This window comes from Rhinopithecus roxellana, chromosome 12, assembly GCF_007565055.1.
Source record: "Rhinopithecus roxellana isolate Shanxi Qingling chromosome 12, ASM756505v1, whole genome shotgun sequence".
Taxonomy (NCBI): domain Eukaryota; kingdom Metazoa; phylum Chordata; class Mammalia; order Primates; family Cercopithecidae; genus Rhinopithecus; species Rhinopithecus roxellana.
The window spans coordinates 8303191-8323582 of NC_044560.1; the positions used below are offsets into that span (position 1 = coordinate 8303191).

At 51.1% G+C, this 20392-nt stretch overlaps 2 protein-coding genes across 3 annotated transcripts in view; one reads left to right on the plus strand and one right to left on the minus strand.

Moving 5' to 3' along the window:
• The window catches only part of EMC1 (ER membrane protein complex subunit 1), a 28952-nt gene extending 21012 nt beyond the window's left edge, over positions 1–7940 (minus strand). For both annotated transcript variants that reach the window (XM_010385559.2, XM_010385558.2), the window contains exons 1-8: positions 7790–7940; positions 5736–5860; positions 4789–4854; positions 4453–4546; positions 3145–3273; positions 1831–1957; positions 1115–1264; positions 636–803 (exon numbers count right to left, since the gene is read on the minus strand). In XM_010385559.2, coding sequence (XP_010383861.1) covers positions 636–803; positions 1115–1264; positions 1831–1957; positions 3145–3273; positions 4453–4546; positions 4789–4854; positions 5736–5860; positions 7790–7884 — 954 coding nt within the window. In that variant the 5' untranslated portion in view covers positions 7885–7940. The remainder of the gene's footprint in view (positions 1–635; positions 804–1114; positions 1265–1830; positions 1958–3144; positions 3274–4452; positions 4547–4788; positions 4855–5735; positions 5861–7789) is intronic.
• Positions 7914–16415, plus strand: MRTO4 (MRT4 homolog, ribosome maturation factor). The gene is made up of 8 exons (XM_010385562.2): positions 7914–8233; positions 11146–11204; positions 12295–12398; positions 13406–13487; positions 13799–13866; positions 14167–14318; positions 14816–14892; positions 15020–16415. Exons 1-8 carry the CDS (start codon positions 8206–8208, stop codon positions 15167–15169), a joined length of 720 nt encoding a protein of 239 aa, XP_010383864.1. The 5' UTR covers positions 7914–8205; the 3' UTR covers positions 15170–16415.
• The last annotated feature ends 3977 nt before the right edge of the window (positions 16416–20392 follow it).

Below are 20392 nucleotides of genomic sequence, written 5' to 3' on the forward strand. Positions count from 1 at the left end.
CCTGGCTAACACAGTGAAACCCCGTCTCTACTAAAAAATACAAAAAAACTAGCCGGGCGAGGTGGCGGGCGCTTGTAGTCCCAGCTACTCGGGAGGCTGAGGCAGGAGAATGGCGTGAACCCAGGAGGCGGAGCTTGCAGTGAGCTGAGATCCGGCCACTGCACTCCAGCCTGGGTGACAGAGCAAGACTCCGTCTCAAAAAAAAAAAAAAAAAAAAAAAAAAGTGCTCCCCACTTTGGAGCAGAATGGTCAGGCATTTAAGAGCAGAGCGAGGCCCCAGTTGCATCTACAGCTGAAAACAGAACTCTCCCCTACCTCCAATGCAGGCACATGTCAACCTTAAGTCCCATGCTGCTTGCTCTTGCTATCTACGGGGAAGCTCTCATTTATGTCCCCATATTTCCTTTGGACTAAGGCAGGCACTGGTTTTGCTCTAAAGATCCTTTGTAATACTCAGGAGGAAATATACCATTTCTACTGCAAGGCTACCTACCCCCTCTCAAACCATTTAAGAGAAGATGTCATCAGTTTTGGGCCTAAGAGCAAATGTTTCCAGATTCAAAAGCACTGCCTTCTAACATCCATGCCTTGGAGAGATGTCCTGAATCCTAGCAAACCATGTTGCCTGCAGTTACCTGTGGGAAGTTTTTAAGCAAACTCAGGGTGCCGTAATGGTGCTGCAGCAGAGCATAGTGGCTTGGGGACAAGTGCAGGAAGAACTGGGCCCGGGAAGCGTCCACTGGGTTGGGCTGGGTGGGCAGGACCCGGGGTTGGAATCCACTTCCAAATTCTAAGTCGAGAGACTGGAAGGCAAGGAGGAGGAGGATTACAGCTGACAGCTGACAAGTCCCTGACCCATCCGAGGCTCACACCCTCTGCCCTACTTTACCAGGGGAAGTAACTGGGCCACGACAGGTGGCTCCAAATGCTCCAGTTCAAATTCCCCAAAGAAGAAAATGGCCGATTTCCCCTTATGCCAGTTCAGCCAGAGGCCTGAATGGCTTCCACTGCTCAGGAAGAGTCTGGGAGAAAGACCCTCTGGGGGAATCATGCCAAACTTTCTACTCCCCACAGGAAATGCCTCAGGCCAGAAGCAGCAGTGGCAGCCTCTCACCTGCAGCGGGATCTGTCTCAACTCCCATTCCGTCTCCAGAGCCAAAGTTTGGAGGGAACGTGAGCTCGGGTCAGGACACACCAGGACAGCCTCATCCACCACGCCACAGGCTCCGGACAGGTGCTGCAGCCATGGAGTTGAAACCCTGACCTACAGAAAAGTCATCGTTAACAGGAAGCTTGTGAAAGATTTTTACATTTCCCTCTCAGCCCAACAGCAGCATTGCTGCCAGCATCCCACTGGGGGTCCTAAGTTCAAAGGTTCTTCATGGTTGGTTCCATAGGAATTCTTCCTGTCCCCTGAAACCCCACCCTCCAACCTCCTGAGAGCCTCCAAAGGTGGAAAAAATATCAGGATTTTCTGGTCACTGGAAAAATAAACCCAATAATTTTAAATACCTGACACTTCAGATCTGCACTTCTCTACCGTATTTGTCATATGTGGTGTCCTACTGTGATTTCACAGCACTGTTAAGATACTTACAGCCAGGGACTAGATCTATGTAATTTTTTAGTCACCCCAGAAGATAACACATGCAAATATGAGTACTTTAAATAGAGGCCTAATGGGAAGGCAGCTGGTAAGTGACGACAATGAGGGAGCATAAGTAGCTTTTGCATCTGCCCAGCCACGTTCCCTGTTCCCCAGTACAAAGAAATCTATTGAGTCCCCCGCCAACCCCACCTTATTCACAGGCTCCTGTCACCCTCCCGTACCTGCTGAACAATCTCTCCATCTTCCACATTAAACTTGACAATGTTCACATGGCTGAAAGGAACAACTCCGAGGGCCCACACCACCCCAGAGCCGTAAGAATACACCATCTGGTAGTGGATGCTGTCACTAAAAGAGGGAAGAAGAAACGGGAGCGTCAGCTTTAAACCCAGGACAGGATTATTCTCAGGGGCTGCCAGGCCTCAGCCAGATGTCACAAACTAGTAATTCCCAAATAGGTTTTGTTTGGCTCATACAGTCTGGGGGTTTTTGTTGTTGTTCTTAATTTGAATTAGTTGTCAACATTTAGAAGAGATTATACTTCACAGTCAGATTTCTAAATTTTCCTACAGTTAGAAGACGTGGCAACGCTAAGCCTAAATACAGAGTGCCAATCGGGTGGGTAAGGCTGCCCCCTCCAGGCAGGCCAGGCGCTCTGCAGCTCCCATCCAGCCAGTGTTGCTCATGGATATTTCATAACCCGCCTCATAGCATTTTTTTTGTTGTGTTTTTTCAGACAGTGTCTCACTCTGTCATCCAGGCTGGAGTACAGTGATGCGATCACGGCTCACTGCAGCCTCTACCTCCCGAGGCTCAGGTGATCCTCCCACTTCAGCCTCCCAAGTAGCTGGGATCACAAGCATGCACCACCATGCCTGGCTAATTTTTTATATTTTTTGTAGAGATGGGGTTGCCCAGGCTGGTCTCGAACTCCCGAGCTCAAGTGATCCACCCAGCTCAGACTCCCAAAGTGCTGGGATTACAGGTGTGAGACACCGTGCCAGGCAAGAATTTCAAGTTTTGAGTCCTGCTCTAAACTTTGAAAATGGCCACAGGGTGTCTAAGTAGATCCTTTTCTCTTGTTCCCTCCCTCCTGTTCCTTCCCAATTTCAATGCTTTCTACCAGCAGGAGCTCGAGAAACCATTTCATACTCACTCAGCCTACCCTGGGCTCTTCTTGAGTTGTTCTAACTCTTAATATGAATGAAAGGCTCAGTCAGAACTAGTACTTGAACTGGAAGTCAGAAGGCACAAAGTACCATAAAACCATGAGCGAGTGAGTGGGTCCCATAGCACGGCTCGCCCTAGTGCCCCAGTTTGAGAGTGTTCTCCTCAGTGCAAAGGAAACTCCAGGCATACTCTGGAGTCTCACCCATGCTCACAGCCTTCAAGATCTTGTGAGTGCAACACGCTCCATGCAATACCAACAAGAGACAGGCCTGGGTTAAAGCAAATGCTTTGGGTCCCTCAAGGAGAAAGAGGAGCTCATAGAGAGTAGGACAAGGCAGCTGTTGCCTGTAAACAGGCGGCCTTACCTTTCTGGGAGATGTTCCACCCACTTGAGGTGCCCACTGGAGAGGTGATGGAGGGCAAGCGTAGTCTTCTTCAGGACTGCGATGTACCTCACAGACTCCTGCAGGCCAACCAGCCCAAGTGCCTGGAAACTGAGCACAAGTACAGGTTGAGAGCAGCCCACACCTGCAGAGCCTCAGGCTGGGGGGACAGTCCAGAACAGTACTCACTGTTGCTTGGTGGGTAAGAAAACAGGCTTTGGGGTCAAACACAGCCGAATCCTAATCCTGGCTCTGCCTCTTGTTAGCCAACTTGAGATTCTGCACTCGCAACCATGTGGTCCCACTGCTTGCTTCCCTGAAACCATCTACATCTCCTAAGGGCTGTTCCCTCCTTCCCTTGGGACTTCACAGCAACTGGACCTACCCTCTGCCACATACCCATCAGACAGTGCTGTCATTACTGTGCTACCTGCCTGCCTCCCAATGGACAGCGGAATCCTCGATGACAGCAGCTGTCTCACAGTCCCGTGTGTTCCCATCGCCTGGGGCTCACCACGTGTTTACCAAATGAATTACTATCAGAAGATATATAAGCTAATACAAATGACCCTATCATTTGAACAACTTTAGAGGCCGGGCGCGGTGGCTCACGCCTGTAATCCCAACACTTTGAGAGGCTGAGGCGGGAGGATCACGAGGTCAGGAGTTCGAGACCAGCCTGGCCAACATGGTGAAACCCTGTCTCTACTAATAATACAAAAATTAGCCAGGCATGGTCCACATGCCTGTAATCCCAGCTACTGGAGAGGCTAAGGCATGAGAATTGCTTGAACCTGGGAGGCGACGGTTGCAGTGAGCCAAGATCGCACCACTGCACTCCAGCCTGGGCGACAGAGTGAAACTATGTCTCAAAAAACTTAATAAATAAAAATAAATAACTTCAGCAAAGATGTAACAATAGGTCAAGTTATTCTTTAAACAAAACTAAACATTGGAAGTTTTATATTACGTTCTTTTATCTGGAACACTGCAAAACTCACAAATCACAGTGAAATTAGGAACAGCATTCAAGCACAAGCGCAAACACTGCACCTGGAAACTCTGCATCTAACAGGTGCTCAATACATGTTGGCTGAGCAAGCATATCCACAACGGGCACTCAATGGCAATACACGTTGGCCGAGCAAGCATATCCACAATGGGCACTCAATGGCTGGCTCTCCAGTGGTCCCCAGGAAAAAGCCACAAGCCCAGACTTGCTGTCTATGCAGATCTGTGTTCCGGTAAATCCTTTAACTCAGTCAAGATAGAATCCAGTTTCTCCCCTACCTGCCACTGTCCAGGGTTATCTCCCAGTTCAGGCCCCCAATGTTCGTCTCCCAGGAACGCATGATTCGGCCTCCATTGGACACAGTGATTGCATCTGGAAAAGAAAAGATCATGGTGAAGTCATTTCCCACCTGTTCTGTCGCCTCCTAGGGTCCCACTGTGAGCAATGGCCTCACCTCTGATTTCTGGATACAAATACATGTTAAACAGGTACCTGTCCTTCACTGTCAGGAGTCCCCCATCTCCTTTCCCTACCAGATCCTGTACAGATGACGGAGCCAAGGAATGGGACAGGGAGCCGGCCACACAATGGAGACACGGGAGGACTCTGCTTACCCTGTCCGTGAAGCAGCATGGCATCCACAGTCCCTTCTGCCGTGCCCTTGTCAACATGGCGCCACACTGAGAGACATGAAAGTTAGACGTTACTATGAACAGAAGGAGGCAACCCAGAAGACTAAGAGATAAATGAAGAGCTCTTCATTTGCACAGCAATGTCCAATTTTATTTCGAGGGAGTGAAGGAGTACAGCTAACTGGCAGTGATCCAGTACCATTCACGGGGTAATGAGGGTAGAAGGGGTTAAGGGGAGCCACTACTGTCCAGGCCCCACTACCACCCCATCAAACATAAGCAAACAACAATAAGATTAATAAAATCCATCCAAGTCACAAGAAAAATAGTGATCATAAATTCTATTTCCATTATTTTAGTGCCTAAAAACATCCAGCCAATGTAGGTAATTGAGGGTATGTGAGAGTTTACTGCAAAGTAGAATAATGTGTTTTCTGCAGCAGCATCTTTTTTTGAGACAAGGTCTTGCTCTACTGCGCAGGTTGGAGTGCACTGGCGTGATCACAGCTCACTGTAGCCTCAACCTGCTGGGCTCAAGCAAGAATCCCACCTCAGTCTCCCAAGTAGCTGGGACTCTAGGCACACGCCACCATGCCTGACTAATTTTTTTAATTTTAGACATAGGGCCTCACTGTGATCCCCAGGCTGGTCTCGAACTCCTGAGCTCAAGTGATCCTCCCACCTGGGCTTGCAGCAATATCCTATTTAAGGGCACTCAGGATTCAGGCTAAGAGAATAAACTGCAAAGGTCAGTTATAGGAATATACAAATATTCAAAGATGATAAGACTGAAAAAAGTATCAGAATCCACTAGGAGAGGCGTCTTTTGGCCAACATGTCCCTTATTCAGGAATCAGCCAGGCAGAGTTGGCAATGGTAAGCCTTACATCCCTTAGGCAGCCAGTAGACACAGTTCCCAGTTCACTCACAGATCTCCCCAGTTCTGGAAGTTAATGCTGCAATCACATTCTTCTCTGTGGCTACAACCAACTTCTTAGATCCAGGGGAAAATTCCAAGGAGGCAAACTTGAGCTTCCCAACGTATTGCTGTCTCCTGAGGAAAAGAAAAGAGTACAGGGGAACGTAAGGAGCTAAAATCACCATTCCACAAAATGCTCCAGAAAAGAACAAATCACAGGGCTATCACCATCACACTCATTTTAGGACATATAAGAAGGGTTTGTGGCAGGGCGCGGTGGCTCATGCCTGTAATCCCAGCACTTCAGGAGGCCGAGGCGGGCAGATCACAAGGTCAGGAAATCGAGACCATCCTGACTAACACAGTGAAATCCCATCTCTACTAAAAATACAAAAAATCAGTCGGGTGTGGTGGCAGACGCCTGTAGTCCCAGCTACTCGGGAGGCTGAGGCAGGAAAATGGCATGAACCTGGGAGGCGGAGCTTGCAGTGAGTCCAGATCACGCCACTACACTCCAGCCTGGAGGATAGAGCGAGACTCCGCCTCAAAAAAAAAAAACCGGAAGTGTTTATTAGCCAGGCTCTGTGGCTCACACCTGTAATCCCAACACTTTGGGAGGCCGATGTGGGTGGATCACCTGAGGTCAGGAGTTCGAGGCCAGCCTGACCAACATGGAGAAACCCCCGTCTCTACGAAAAATACAAAATTGGCTGGGCATGGTGGCTCATGCCTGTAATCCCAGCTACTCGGGAGGCTGAGGCAGGAGAATGGCTTGAACCCAGGAGGTGGAGGTTGCAGTGAGCCGAGATCGCGCCACTGCACTCCAGCCTGGGCAACAAGAGGGAAACTCCGTCTCAAAAAAAAAAAAGAAAAGAAAAGAAAGAAAGAAAAGTCTTAAACAGAGTCCTTTCCCCCCTCATCAGCCTAGCCTGGCCCTGGGCTCAGAGCAGAGTTGCCCAAAACACTAAGCAGTTCGGAAATGCCATTCATTCATTCATTCATTCATTCACAAAAAGAAAATTAAGAAAATTGCATATACCTAGTATTCTGCAACATTAGATACATATATCATCTGCTATATATGTGTAATATACACATATGACATTCTGAACAGTTGTGCACATCATTAAAAATGTAACTTATGTTGTATTTGTCCCACTGTCTGGCATAACAGGTACTCAACATATATGTGAATCAACTTTTCCAAGACAGAAAATATTTCAGAGGAGGAGAAATCTGAGCTGGGCCCTGAAGAATAAAGTGTAAAGAGCAATAATAACAGGTAACATTTAATGACTGCATTCAATGAGCCAGGCATTGTTCTAAGTAATTTAATTGGACTGTCTCATTCATTCTCACAAGTACTGTAGTAGATAACAGACTGTTAGTAAACCCATTCTATAGACAAAGAAACCAAGGCACAGAGTGGTTAAGCCACTTTCCCCAAGATCACACAACTCTTAATTGGTAAAATTTAAACAAAAGCAAGCTACTCCAGGGCCTTAAGGAAGATGTGAGTGGGTGAATGAAGGAATGAATGGCATATTCTAGCTGCTTAGAGTTTTGGGCAATCCTGCACTGAGCCCAGGGCCAGACTAGGTTGATGAGAGGGGGAAAAGGGTTCAGTTTAGGACTTTTAAGACGAAAGCTCCTGTTCAAATGCCTACAAGACACCAATACGAGTAGGAATTAAAGTTCACTGACGGCTTGGTGACCTCTGACACCTGTTAGACCAGAAACCTGACAGTCAAAGAAATGGAACCTGACGAGGGAGGACAGGATTAGTGACCTCTGACCAGCACCCCAAGCATGCCTGGATGGCAGGGCCGGCTTACACACAAGGATCAGCTTAGAAGGACCCCTAACACTTGGTTTAAAGCTCTGCTTCGAACGACTTTAAATCCTTAATTTTTGAACAAGGCGCCCCACGTTTTCATTTTGTACTGGGTCCTGCAAATTATGCGGCCAATCCTGTTACATGACAACCCCCTTCCCTTTAGCAGACAGGAGACAGGTACCGTGGAAACAGCACTTATCTCTCGAATATGTTCCACACGTACGCACCAATCAAACTTGCCCACTTGGTCTTCGTAGACCGCGGCCACAGGAATCAGCAGCGCAGCCCAAATCCAGAAACGAGAAGCCCACTCAGCCGCCATGATGCGAGCGCAGGCACCGCCCACAGCCGTCCCGGCATGCACCGGGCCGCGGGCTCCGCCTCCGCGGGACCAGAGAGTTGGGACCGTGCGCGAGGCCCACGGTCGGACGCTCGAGATTCGGGGATTTCCTCGGAACGCGGGAAGTCGCCCTACAGGCGCGGGAGAAAGCGCAGGTGGTGGCTCGGCAGGAAAAGGCAGGTTGCAGTGCACACTGGGTCAGGCACACGCGAGGGGCAGCCCCCGAGAGCCGTCCCAGAGGCCCCCGCGCCGCCGGGGTCCTAACGGGGTGCACCGTCTTCCGCCGCACGTGGATTCAGCGCAATGCCCAAATCCAAGCGGGACAAGAAAGGTGGGCGAAGGGGGCGTTGGGCCCCGGGAGGGACCTCCGTGGGTTGGCTGCCCAGCCTGCGGTGAGAGCTTCGGGGCGGCGGGGGCGCAGAATGGAACGCCAGGCCATCCTCGAGGTGTTCCGCTGCCTCGCTGCTAGCTGGAATGGGGGCTTCGAGGCTGTAAAACTGCCAGAGGGGGCTGACGCCTGGTCGGGTCCGGGGAGCGGAGACTCTTTTGCCTAGTTTCAAGTGCTCTTACAAGGCCTACTGTGCCGGGAGGCAGCTCCTGAACACCGCCCCCGGCTGTGCCTGGTGCCGTTTCTGCCCACTTTTCCCAACCTCGGCCCTTTCTCATCTTCCTGCGCTCCCGCCACCCTGGCTGCCTTTCCCCGTTCCCTTCTTTCAGCACAGGCTTGTTCCCGTGTCCGGCGTTGTGTGTCTGCAGTTGTTTCTGTCTGGTATGCTTACCTCTTCGTATGACTTGCTCCTTTTCCGTTGTCAGTTAATAGGACTCCTCTGAGACAGGGTCTCGCTCTGTTGCCCAGGCTGGAGTGCAGTGGCGCCACAGGCCGGGTGCGGTAGCTCACGCCTGTAATCCCAGCACTTTGGGAGGCCAAGGCGGGTGGATCATCTGAGGTCGGGAGTTCCAGACCAGCCTGGCCAATATGGTGAAACCCCTTCTCTACTAAAAATACTAAAAATTAGATGGGCGTGGTGGCGGGTGCCTGTAATGCCAGCTACTTGGGAGACTGAGGCGGGAGAATCGCTTGAGCCCGGGAGGGAGAGGTTGCAATGAGCCGAGATCGCGCCACTGCACTCCATCGTGGGCGCGACAGAGCGAGACTCCGTCTCAAAAATAAGTCACTGCAGCCTCGACCTCCTTGGCTTAAACGATCCTCCCACCTCAGCCTCCCGAGCAGCTGAGACTACAGGCGCACACCACCACACCCAGCTAGGTTTTGTTGTTCTTGTTGTTTTATAGAGACGACTTTCAGTGTGTTGCCAAAGCTGGTCTCGAACGCCTGGGCTCCAACGACCCTCCCGCCTCACCCTCCCAAAGTACTGGGATTACAGGAGTGAGCCACTACGCCCGACTTGAGCACCTCTTAAGAGACCATTTTTGACCACCTTTGCTGTGGTGGCATCTCTTTTAACCCGACTCCCTGGCATATTCAAAAATATTCAGGGGTCTGGCACTTTCTAGGCGTTGAAGGATACAGCAGTTACAAAGAAGGCCTATTTCTTATCGAGCCTAACGTTTCAGGGGAAACACATTCCACAAAATGCTAAAAATCAGATTGAGTAAAAGTGGGGTGAAGAGACGGCGATATTTTGTATAATGTGGTCAGGAAAGGTCTCACTGATGAGGTGACAGATGAACAGAAAATTAAAGGAAGCGAGCAACCTGTGGAATTGTGCACCTGTGGAATTATCTGGGCGAGTGCTGTTGCAAGTAGAGGGAACATAAACTGAAAAGGCTCTGAAGTGGGAGCAGATTTGACATGTTTGGGACAAGAGGCCAGTGGGGCTGGAGCAGAAGGAGCCAAATACAGTTGGGGGAGGGGGTTAGGCAGAGAGGGCAGGACTTCCTCGGCCTTAGTAAGGCATTGGCTTTCCTGCCCAGGTGAAGTGGGTAGCAGAGGACCCATGTGATTGACCTTTGCTTATAAAGGGTCACTCTGGTTGCCTTGGTGAGAATAGTTGGGAAAGACAGGGCAGAGGGCAGGGATGGAAGCACTGAGGCCAGCATTAATCCAAGAGGGTGATGCTGACTTGAGCCAAAGGTGTAACAGTGGAAATGATGGGAAGTGGCCCTCTATATTTCGTTTGTCTCCCTCTGCTCCACTTACCATTGACTGATGTCAGTGTCTTTGTCCATGTGGTACCTTGTTAAGAGGGGCTGAGTGCTGGGCAGGTTAAAGAAGAGAGGCCCGGGTTCTTTGTGAAGGCGCCCGGGGCTTTGCAGTTGGAGTTCTGTTAAGTGTTTCTGGAACGATTTGATTCTGTGGAGGGGGTCCAGGTCAGGTCCGGCAAATGCAAACTCTCTGGGTAGAGGGCAAATTGGGCCCCAGCCATTTTTACAGTAGAGGTACATGTTCCTCCCCAGAGAGGTGTTGCTGCATCTGTGGGTCCAAATTGTAAAACTGGAGTGCAGATACGTAACAGGAGATTCAGTCCCCAGTCTCATGGTTGCACAGGATAGGCCAGCTAGACCGGCCTCTGCATCATGGTCAAGAGCAGCAAGGGGCCAGGTGTGGTGGCTCACACCTGTGATTCCAACACTTTCGGAGGCTGAGGTAGGCAGATCTCTTGAGCCCAGGCATTCAAGACCAACCTGGGCAACATGGCAAAACCCATCTCTGCAAAAATACAAAACTTACCTGGGCATGGTGGTGCATTTCTATGGTCCCAGCCAAAAATAGCAGGCCATGGTGGTGTGTGCCTGTAGTCCTGTGGGAGGATTGCCTGAGCCCAGGAGCTCAAGGTTGCAGTGAGCCAAGATCGTGCCACTGCATGCCAGTCTGGGTGACAGAGTGAGATCCCATCTCAAAAAAGAAATAAAAAACAGGGGCCTGCCTCAGCCAGCAGGTGAGGTCTGCCACCGAGAGCACTCCCAGCAGCAGGAACACTCTCCACCCCCACACCGCAATCAAGGTTTTTGGGTCAGCCTTAGGGTCTAAGAAAGGCCTAGTTTGTCTAAATAGCAGGAGTTATATCCAGAGAGCTTCAGGGCCAGGAATGCTAATGAGTAGGCATTCCCTGGGCCCTGGGAATGGCTTTGTGCGCCAGAAATGATGGCCACGAAGGCCTTGCTGCCTTTTTTCAGAATGGCTGCATCCAACTGAGCTCTCTGCCAAAGGGGAGAAAAAAATAAGTCTCCAGTGCATCTAGATTGGTCTCTCATCATCTCTCTCCTTTTTGTTTTTATTAGTCTCCTTAACCAAAGCTGCCAAGAAAGGCTTGGAATTGAAACAAAACCTGATAGAAGAGGTAAGAGGTTGTTCTTTTTCTAGAGCTTGCAATTGTTTGTTTTATAAAGGCAGGTATAGGACTGTTGGCCAGGGGAGCATACTATTGGAAAAAAAAATCTCCAAGCTGCTAATCCAGCCCTTTTTCCTCCAGCAGCAGCGCCAGCAAAAACTTCCATAGTGATGATTTCCAGCTTTGACTAGCTCATACTCTGTGCCCTGCCCTGCACTAAGTGTTTCATATGTGTCATTCCACTCCATCCTCATAACATCCCTGAGATGTGGGTACTAGCTGATGATGTTGCTGTTTTGCATTTGGGGCCACTGAAGCTTATAGAGGTTTGTTAGCCTGCCCGATGACAAAAAACAGGAGGAGGCCAGGAACGGTGGGCCATGCCTGTAATCCCAGCACTCTGGGAGCCCAAGTGGTCAGATGGCTTGAGTCTGAGGGTTCAAGAGCAGCCTGGACAACATGACAAACCCTCATCTCTACAAAAAGAAAAGAAAAAAAAAAACTAGCTGGACATGGCGGTATGCAGCCTGGGCAACAGAGTGAGACCCTGTCTTTAAAAAAAAAAAAAAAAAGCTGGAAGATTTACCAGGTGTAGGTGACTGCACCAACCCACTATCTGAACAGCTTCTGACTTGCCAGCCTGGGCTGCAGGCTGGATGAAACAGTCTCCTCCTGCACAGTGACTCCACTCCTGGAGGCTGCCTCCTGGTGGCTTTGGCCAGCACCATGTGCAGAGCAGTGCCAGTCAGCTGCCTCCCCTTATAACAGTGAGGCTTCGTGTGTTTCCACGTTGCGGGACCCTTCCTAGTGTGGGTGAATGTTTCTAGGTTAACCGTTGATGGTCGGTTCCACTGTTGGTCATAGATAAGTGAGAAACCTGGAAAAGGCCGTGGGGTGTAGATCCGTGGCTCAGCCTCCCCTGTAGTTAGGGATCCTAATTTCGGTAATAGAGGTAGGAGACAACCCAATTAGAGGCCTCCAGTTCTTCCAGTTTCCATAGTTGTCAGGGGCCCAGAGCAGATTCATTCTCATCTGAGGCCAGGGTAGTGCCCATTGTATGCTGCTGCTTGAACTCAGAGCCTGGTGAATTGTCCCACAGCTTCGGAAATGTGTGGACACCTACAAGTACCTTTTCATCTTCTCTGTGGCCAACATGAGGAACAGCAAGCTGAAGGACATCCGGAACGCCTGGAAGCACAGCCGGTGAGCGGGCAGGGGGAAGAAGGCCCTTCTGAGTGGGGACCCGGCCAGGCTGCTCTCAGTCAAAGTATAGGAGCAATTTCTGACCCTTTAGGTGCCTGGGTCATGCCACTGACACCTTAGTAACGACGAAGTGCTACCTGCCACTGAAGAGCACTTCCTTTTCACTGTTACAGCTGGTCTTGGGCCGGGTGCGGTGGCTCATGCCTGTAATCCTAGCACTTCGGGAGGCTGAGGCAGGCAGATCACCTGAGGTAGGAGTTCGAGACCAGCCTGGCCAACATAGCAAAACCCCTTCTCTACTGAAAATACAAAAATTAGCCGGGCATGATGGCGGACACCTATAATATAATCTCAGCTACTTGGGAGGATGAGGCAGAAGAATTGCTTGAACCCGTGAGGTTCAAGTGAGCTGAGATCGCACCATTGCACTCCAGCCTGGGTGACAGAGTGAAATTCCATCTCAAAAAGAAAAAAAGCAGATTTTGCACTGAGCTTCTGTGACTTGGCAATTGAGGAGACGTTTGAGAGGTGGTCCTTTCCGGAGAAGTGGCCCTTTAACCCTGGACTTTGGGCCATTTAGGAGCGTCACACCAGTTTTAGAATGTCAGCATGGGCACTGGGACACAGACAGTGACCTGGGAGCAGGATGCAGGAGCCACATGGCCAGTTTCTGTCCTGGAGCAGGTGGCTCTGGTGTTGGTCTCCTGCCGCCCCAGCTCTGGTTCAGGCTGTTAACGTGCGTCCTGCATACATCCAGACGGAGAACCCGTACATGATGCTCGTGATGGGCTGGGAGACAAAATGTTACCATGTCAGGGGTCTGTGGGTGGGAACATAATGAGAGGACCCCGAGGTGGGGACAGTGTGGCCAGGCAGCATGGAGAAGTGAGTGCCACTGGCTCAGCCTGGGCCTGAGCTCACTGGGGCCAGAGCTGCTTTGCATGTTGCTGAGGGGCGGGGAGGGCAGGGCACTTCCTTCACAGAACGCTCCTTCTCTTGCTTGGTAGGATGTTCTTTGGCAAAAACAAGGTTATGATGGTGGCCTTGGGTCGGAGCCCATCTGATGAGTACAAAGACAACCTGCACCAGGTAAGTCTCTGGTTTTTCACGGGGTGGGGCTGAGGCAGAGCCGCCTTCTCTCCCACTACTCCCACGTGATAGCCTCCCCCAGCCATCGGCTGGCCCGTGGCTCAGGGAGAGCAGGGCCTGGCTTAAAGCTCTGGGTTCTCCCTTCACCTCCGGACCCAGGGAATAGCACCCTTCCTGCCTCCCACTCCTTCGTGCTATGACGACCAGAAACGTCTTTAAACATTGCCAAATGTCCCCTGGTGAGCAAAAACGTGCCTAGTAGAGAACCACTGCTCTAATGTGACCAAGCTGGCCTCACTCTTGATTTGTAGGTCAGCAAAAGGTTGAGGGGTGAAGTGGGTCTCCTGTTCACCAACCGCGCAAAGGAGGAGGTGAATGAGTAAGTACTGCTGAGGAACGGAGAGAAAGAGGCGGGTGAGGGGGATTTCAGGGAGGGGATGATGCAGGGACTTCATTCCATATGCGGCATCAAGTTGGAACTGCTCCTGGAAGCCTGTCACTGAGCTAGTGACCTGGGACTACAGCCCTCTGCCCTCTCCAGCATGGTGCGGTGGGCTGGCTGCTGGCCAGCAGCCAAGGTCAGTGAAGGCCCAGGGCCACGGGACACTTGGGGGAGCCTGACTCATGGGCTGGTGGTATGGCCAGGAGCATCCCCTCCTACCACTTCTCTTTCCCTTAGGTGGTTCACAAAATACACAGAAATGGACTACGCCCGCGCTGGTAACAAAGCAGCTTTCACTGTGAGCCTGGACCCGGGGCCGCTGGAGCAGTTCCCCCACTCCATGGAGCCACAGCTCAGGCAGCTGGGCCTGCCCACCACCCTCAAGAGAGGTATGGGCAGCCCTGGAGCCAAAAGGTCACAGCCTAGAGTCCAAGAGCACAAGCCTGCAAGCTCATCCCTTTCTGGCTGAGCAAGTTATTTCTACAAGCCTCCATTTTCTCATGTGAAAATGGGGCTAAGAGTGCACGCCTCACAGTTGGGGTGAAAGCAGACAGTAACTTATAGTCTTGCAGCTGTTGAGGGACAGGGACATCAGGGGCCTGGCGCCTGTTTAAAAAAAAAAAAAAAAGTCAAAAAATTAGACAGCCATGGTGGTGTGTGCCTGTGGTCCTAGCTACATGGGAGGCCGAAGCAAGAGGATCACTTGAACCCAGGAGGTCAAGGCTGTGGCGAATCAAAGGGACCTCAGGGAGACAGCCACTGCCCAGTGTGTGATGGACCTGTGGGGAGGGCGGTGGCTGACTGGATTCCTCCTAACGTGGCAGGGACAGAGAGGGCTCTGCAGGCCTCTGGGCCAGAGGTAACTGAGAGCCACCCTCTTCTGCAGGTGTGGTGACTCTGCTATCCGACTATGAGGTGTGCAAGGAGGGCGACGTGCTGACCCCAGAGCAGGCTCGCGTCCTGGTGAGTCTTGCGCCTTGAGGGCTATTGCAGGAGGGGCCGCTGGCTGGCTTCTGCCTGCTGAAAACGACCCCCTGCACTTTGAATACCTTCATTCTTCCTGATTCTTTGTTCCCTTTGTCTCTTGCAGAAACTTTTTGGGTATGAGATGGCTGAATTCAAGGTAACCATCAAATACATGTGGGATTCACAGTCGGGAAGGTTCCAGCAGATGGGAGATGACTTGCCAGAGAGCGCATCCGAGTCCACAGAAGAGTCAGACTCAGAAGACGATGACTGAAAGGGACTCAGGACTGACCTAGAACCTTCTGGGTCTCACTGGACCATGCAGGACTGCTGCCGCCGCTCTGGAGAGAGCAGCTGTTTATTTGTCTGTAGACAGGGAACGTGATGGGCACTGACCTCCTGTAAATAATAAAACTCTGGGTCAGGTGCGGTGGCTCACGCCAGTAATCCCGGCACATTGGGAGGCCGAGGCAGGCAGACCATAAAGGTCAGGAGATTAAGACCATCCTGGCTAACACGGTGAAACCCCGTCTCTACTAAAAATAGAAAAAAAAAAAACTAACTGGGCATAGTGGTGTGCGCCTGTAGTCCCAGCTACTCAGGAGGCTGAGGCTGGAGAATCGCTTCAACCCGGGAGGCGGAGGTTGCTGTGAGCCAAGATCGGGCCGCTGCACTCCAGCCTGGTCAACAGAGCAAAACTCCGTCCAAAAAAAAAATACAACTTTGCAGGATGTCTGCCCTGCAGACAACAAGAGGGAGAAGAAGACTCTTAGAAAAGAGGCCTTTGGTGAGCCCAGAAGTTTGAAACCAGCCTGGGCAATTCGGCAAGATCCCATCTCTACAAAAAAATTTTTAAAAAGTAGGCGTGGTGCCACGTGCCTGTGGTCCCCACCACTTGGGAGGCTGACGTGGGAGAATTGCTTAAGCCTGAGAGTTGGAGGCTCAGTGATGCCACTGCACTCCAGCCTGGGTGGCCATTGGATTTGTTCTGCTTGGATTGCCTTAGTTTGCCTTGTCAGCCAGCTTCCACTGGCTGCCGTGACAGCGCAGCTCCACACCAGAGTTGGGGTTTCTCTTCAGCCCTGGGTACCCCTTGGCAGAGGGATTTGCTGAGGAAAATTAGGTATCCACACACTTCCAAACCAGGGCTGCGGATCTGACAGATGCCAGGAAGACAGGCTTGGGCTGAGGGTGACATCACTGCAAGAGTCGAGAGCCAGCGTCTAAAGTTTCCACGGCATCCTGGGAGGTTTTATTCTTGATGACTCTAATGGTAGATTTTTGTCCACCTTGTATTTGTTTTTGTTTGTTTTTGTTTTTTCTGTTTTAAAATTTTTAAGAGAGATAGGGTTTCACCATGTTGCCCAGGCTGGTCTCAAACTCCTGAGCTCAAGAGATCTACCCACCTTGGCCTCCCAAAGTGCTGGGATTATAGGTGTGAACCACCGCATCCAGTCCATATTGTTCTATTTGTATTTCATGAAAGCAGTTCTGAATGAGAGTAAATCAGCTTCAGGGTGCACAGTGGCCCTCTTTTTTCTGCTGTGCATGGAAGAGAGGGCCACCTCCAGCCCCACTGTTGGGAGGTCAGGCTGGATCCCACAGTGTGGGGCGACATTCACAAGGGCATTGTGCCCAATACCTTCTCACTGCCTCTGCTCTTTGACGACTTCCTACTCCCTCCCACTTCTCACCACGCCCTTGGGAAGGACAGCAGGAAGCAGGCTGCGGGCAGAAGAAGAAATGAATACCAGGCTCACCCAGGCCTGGGCCAGGTCAGGTGCCAGCCTCAGTAGGAAGTGCTGAAGGAGAGCTCAGTCCCGGCCCTCTTGCCTCCCAAGGGTGACCAGAAAGACTGCAGGAGTGTAGAGGACGATCTGCAAACTGGGCAGAGAGGGGAAAGCAGCCTACAACCGTTTAAGGCCAAAACTGACTGGGGGGAGAGGATGAAGGGTGGCAGGTGGTGCCTTTTGCACCTGAGCCAGGTCTAGCCAGACCTAGAGAAAGTAGTGGGACGTTCAGGTGCCAGGCTTGGTTAGCGACCTCCATGACAGCCAACTTCAAGGACCCTTCCTCTGCTGCTGACAATTTCTCCAACTGCTCCACCCAGGATGATCACGTCCCTCCCAGTCACGGCCCCGCTGCTGACTGGGCTGTGGTTATTCATGTATGCCTTGTATTACTGCTTGCAAACAGCCGTGGCCATTGAGCTCTAAAGCCCTGCTTCCAGACTGTCTCAGCTGCAGACAGCTGACTTCAGAGCCACTCATCTGCTCAGCAGCTGGGTAAACCCGGGTCAGTGACCCAGCCTTTCAGCTTCAAACTTACTTTGCTTTTCAGGCCGCTTGTCTGAATTAGAAATTGTGTGAAGCACTTTGCCTGCAGACCTGGCATTTAACAGGTGCTCACTAAAGGGGAGCCGGAACCATATAAAGCCAAGCTGGAGAAGGGGGTTAGGGACAGCAGGGAGAGGGAAGCCCCACCACTACACACAGGGTTGGACTGTCTCCAGGGTGGGCAGCCAGGGGCCCAGTAAAGGCTAATGGTTAAAAATGTAGATTTCAGATCATATGCAGTGGCTCACACCTATAATCCCAGCAATTTGGGATGCCAAGGTGGGAGGATTACTTGAGCCCAGGGACTCAAGATCAGCCCAGGCAATGTAGTGAGACCTCTGTCTCCAAAAAATACAAAAGTTAGTCACGTGGTGGTATATTCCTGTGGTTCCAGTTACATGAGAGACTGAACCGGAGGATTGCCTGAGCCCTGGAGGTAAGGCTGCAGTGAACCATGATCAAGCCACTGCACTCCAGCCTGGGTGACAGAGGAAGACCCTGTCCCCCCAAAAAGAAAAACGTAAAGTTTCCGTCAAACCCACATTCATTCCCTACCACATGAAGACCCTACTCAAGTGAAATTGCCTCTTTGAGCCAGTTTCCTCACGTGAAATTGAGATGGCCATACCTAACAGGGCCATCCCAATAACTAGTGTTGGTAACCTGGCCACTTAAGTAATTTGTCTAAGAACAGGTTTATCACCCAAAAGAACTGGGTCATGGAGAGCCTTCATAGGAAGAAAACGACTTATCTCAAAAATCACCTAACGACTGTATACCCCTTGCAGCTTCCCCAGTCTCCCCACCCCTACAGAATTTGAGAGAAACTGCTGAGCATCTAGAGACAGCTGGGTTACCTGCAGCTTGCGAGTGGTCCATCCCAGGGCAGCCGAGGCCATGCCAGGGGCACTGGTGCTAATACACAATGTGCAAGACCTGCTCCACCAGGGCAATGGCCTGGAAGTGGTGCTCCTTCCAGAAGCCGGGTGCGAGGAGGGGATTGCGCAGGGGTCAGTACTAGGGGTCTTCTCAGGGCGGATACCCGCACCCAGGTCCCTGAAGTACTGAGGGGCTAATGGCTTCTAAGTAGACGTCTTATATTTTTGAGCATCAGAATGCATGCAGGTTCCTGGGCCCCTTATCCATGTTCTTGGTTGGTTAGAGGGGAGGCAGTGGGCAAGAATCCTTGGATTTGGCCAGGCGTGTAATCAAGGCCACACCTGTAATCAAGCATTTTGGGAGGCCAAGGAGGGAGGATCGCTTGATGTCAGAAGTTAGAAGTCAGCCAAGATAACATAGGGAGACCTCCTGTCTCTACAAAAAAACAAAAATTAGCCGGGCGTAGTGATGTGCGCCTCTAGTCTCAGCTGCTCTGGAGGCTGAGGCAGGAAGATCACTTGAGCCTGGGAGGTCGAGGCTGCAGGGAGAGGTGATCGGGTCCCCACGCTCCATCCTGGACAAGAGAGAGAGACCCCATTTCGAAGAAAAAACCTTAGCAGTTAACCTCACCAGTTGTTAACACAAACACCCGCCACCTTAGGGCCCCTCAGCACCACACCTGTGTGCCCTGGAGGACACGGGGACCCAGGACAAGTCCTGACCTCCATTCCTGGCTCTGTGGACTTGGCTGAGCCACCTGCCCTCACCTTCTCGGTGAGGAAAGGAAATGTCCCGTGCCAGCCCCATGCGCTAAATGCCAGGTATAAAGGTGGTAAGGGGCCTGGCCAGCTTTGCACACTGGAAAGAACAGACGGGATGAAACCCAGCAGGCCTCAATTCTCCAGGGCTGTAGCCTGGGCCCTGCAGTGTGAAAAGCTTGAGAAAACCTCCACTTAGGACAGTGGTTCCTGAACATGGCCAGAATTATCAGAAACCCTTGGTGTTTCTGATTAGCCTTATCATCCATATAAGGATGTAAATCGGCCGGGCGCGGTGGCTCAAGCCTGTAATCCCAGCACTTTGGGAGGCCGAGACGGGCGGATCACGAGGTCAGGAGATTGAGACCATCCTGGCTAACACGGTGAAACCTCGTCTCTACTAAAAATACAAAAACTAGCCGGGCGAGGTGGCGGGCGCCTGTAGTCCCAGCTACTCGGGAGGCTGAGGCAGGAGAATGGCGTGAACCCGGGAGGCGGAGCTTGCAGTGAGCTGAGATCCGGCCACTGCACTCCAGTCCGGGCGACAGAGCGAGACTCCGCCTCAAAAAAAAAAAAAAAAAAAAAAAAAAAGCCATGGTAAAAACAGGCTTACTAAACTAAAAATCCATGCAGCAGAAATGTACTTGTTCATACACAATTGTGGAGCCTGGCGCTCTTACTTTCCTGTTGCTTCTGCAATGTATTCAGAATGGCCAAATTTGAGACACTGGTGATGCCAACCAACCCAGTCACTGGGAACAACCAGGTCAGAAATGAAGCAAGTAGGGCAGCCCATGGCCCTCTCTGCAGCCTGAAGTTTCAGGAATTTCCCTCCTTGTGAATTCCTATGGGCAAAATCTATGTCACCTCCTTCTCCAGTTTTTTTTTTTTTTTTTTTTTTTTTTTGAAACGGAGTCTCGCTCTGTCACCCAGGCTGGAGTGCAGTGGCATGATCTCGGCTCACTGAAAGCTCCACCTCCCAGGTTCACGCCATTCTCCTGCCTCAGTGTCCCGAGTAGTGGAACTATAGGTGCCCGCCACCACGCCCAGCTAATTTTTTGCATTTTTAGTAGAGACGGGGTTTCACCATATAAGCTAGGATGGTCTCGATCTCCTGACCTTGTGATCCGCCCGCCTCGGCCTCCCAAAGTGCTGGGATTACAGGGGTAAGCCACCGCGCCCGACCCTTCTCCATTCTTTTATACAGCACAGAGCAGTTTCCTCAGTTTGAGGATGAAGAAATATATTAGACACTCTCCAGATCCAGCTCTGCTCCTTTAGGTCTTTTTGTTCCTTCTCATTTGTTTTTAAATTAACAAATACAAATTGTATCTATATTTAAGGTGCTGTTTGGGAACTGTCTCTTGAAGAAGCTCTTTAGATAGAAAATGGCTGAGGGAGGAGGTGGAGTGGGAAAAAAGAAGAGAAAAAAGATATGAAATGGCTGAATTCAAGTGGCCATCAGCTGTGTTTGACATATAGTATCCAGAAGATTCTAACAGGTGGGATGTGGCATAGTAGAGA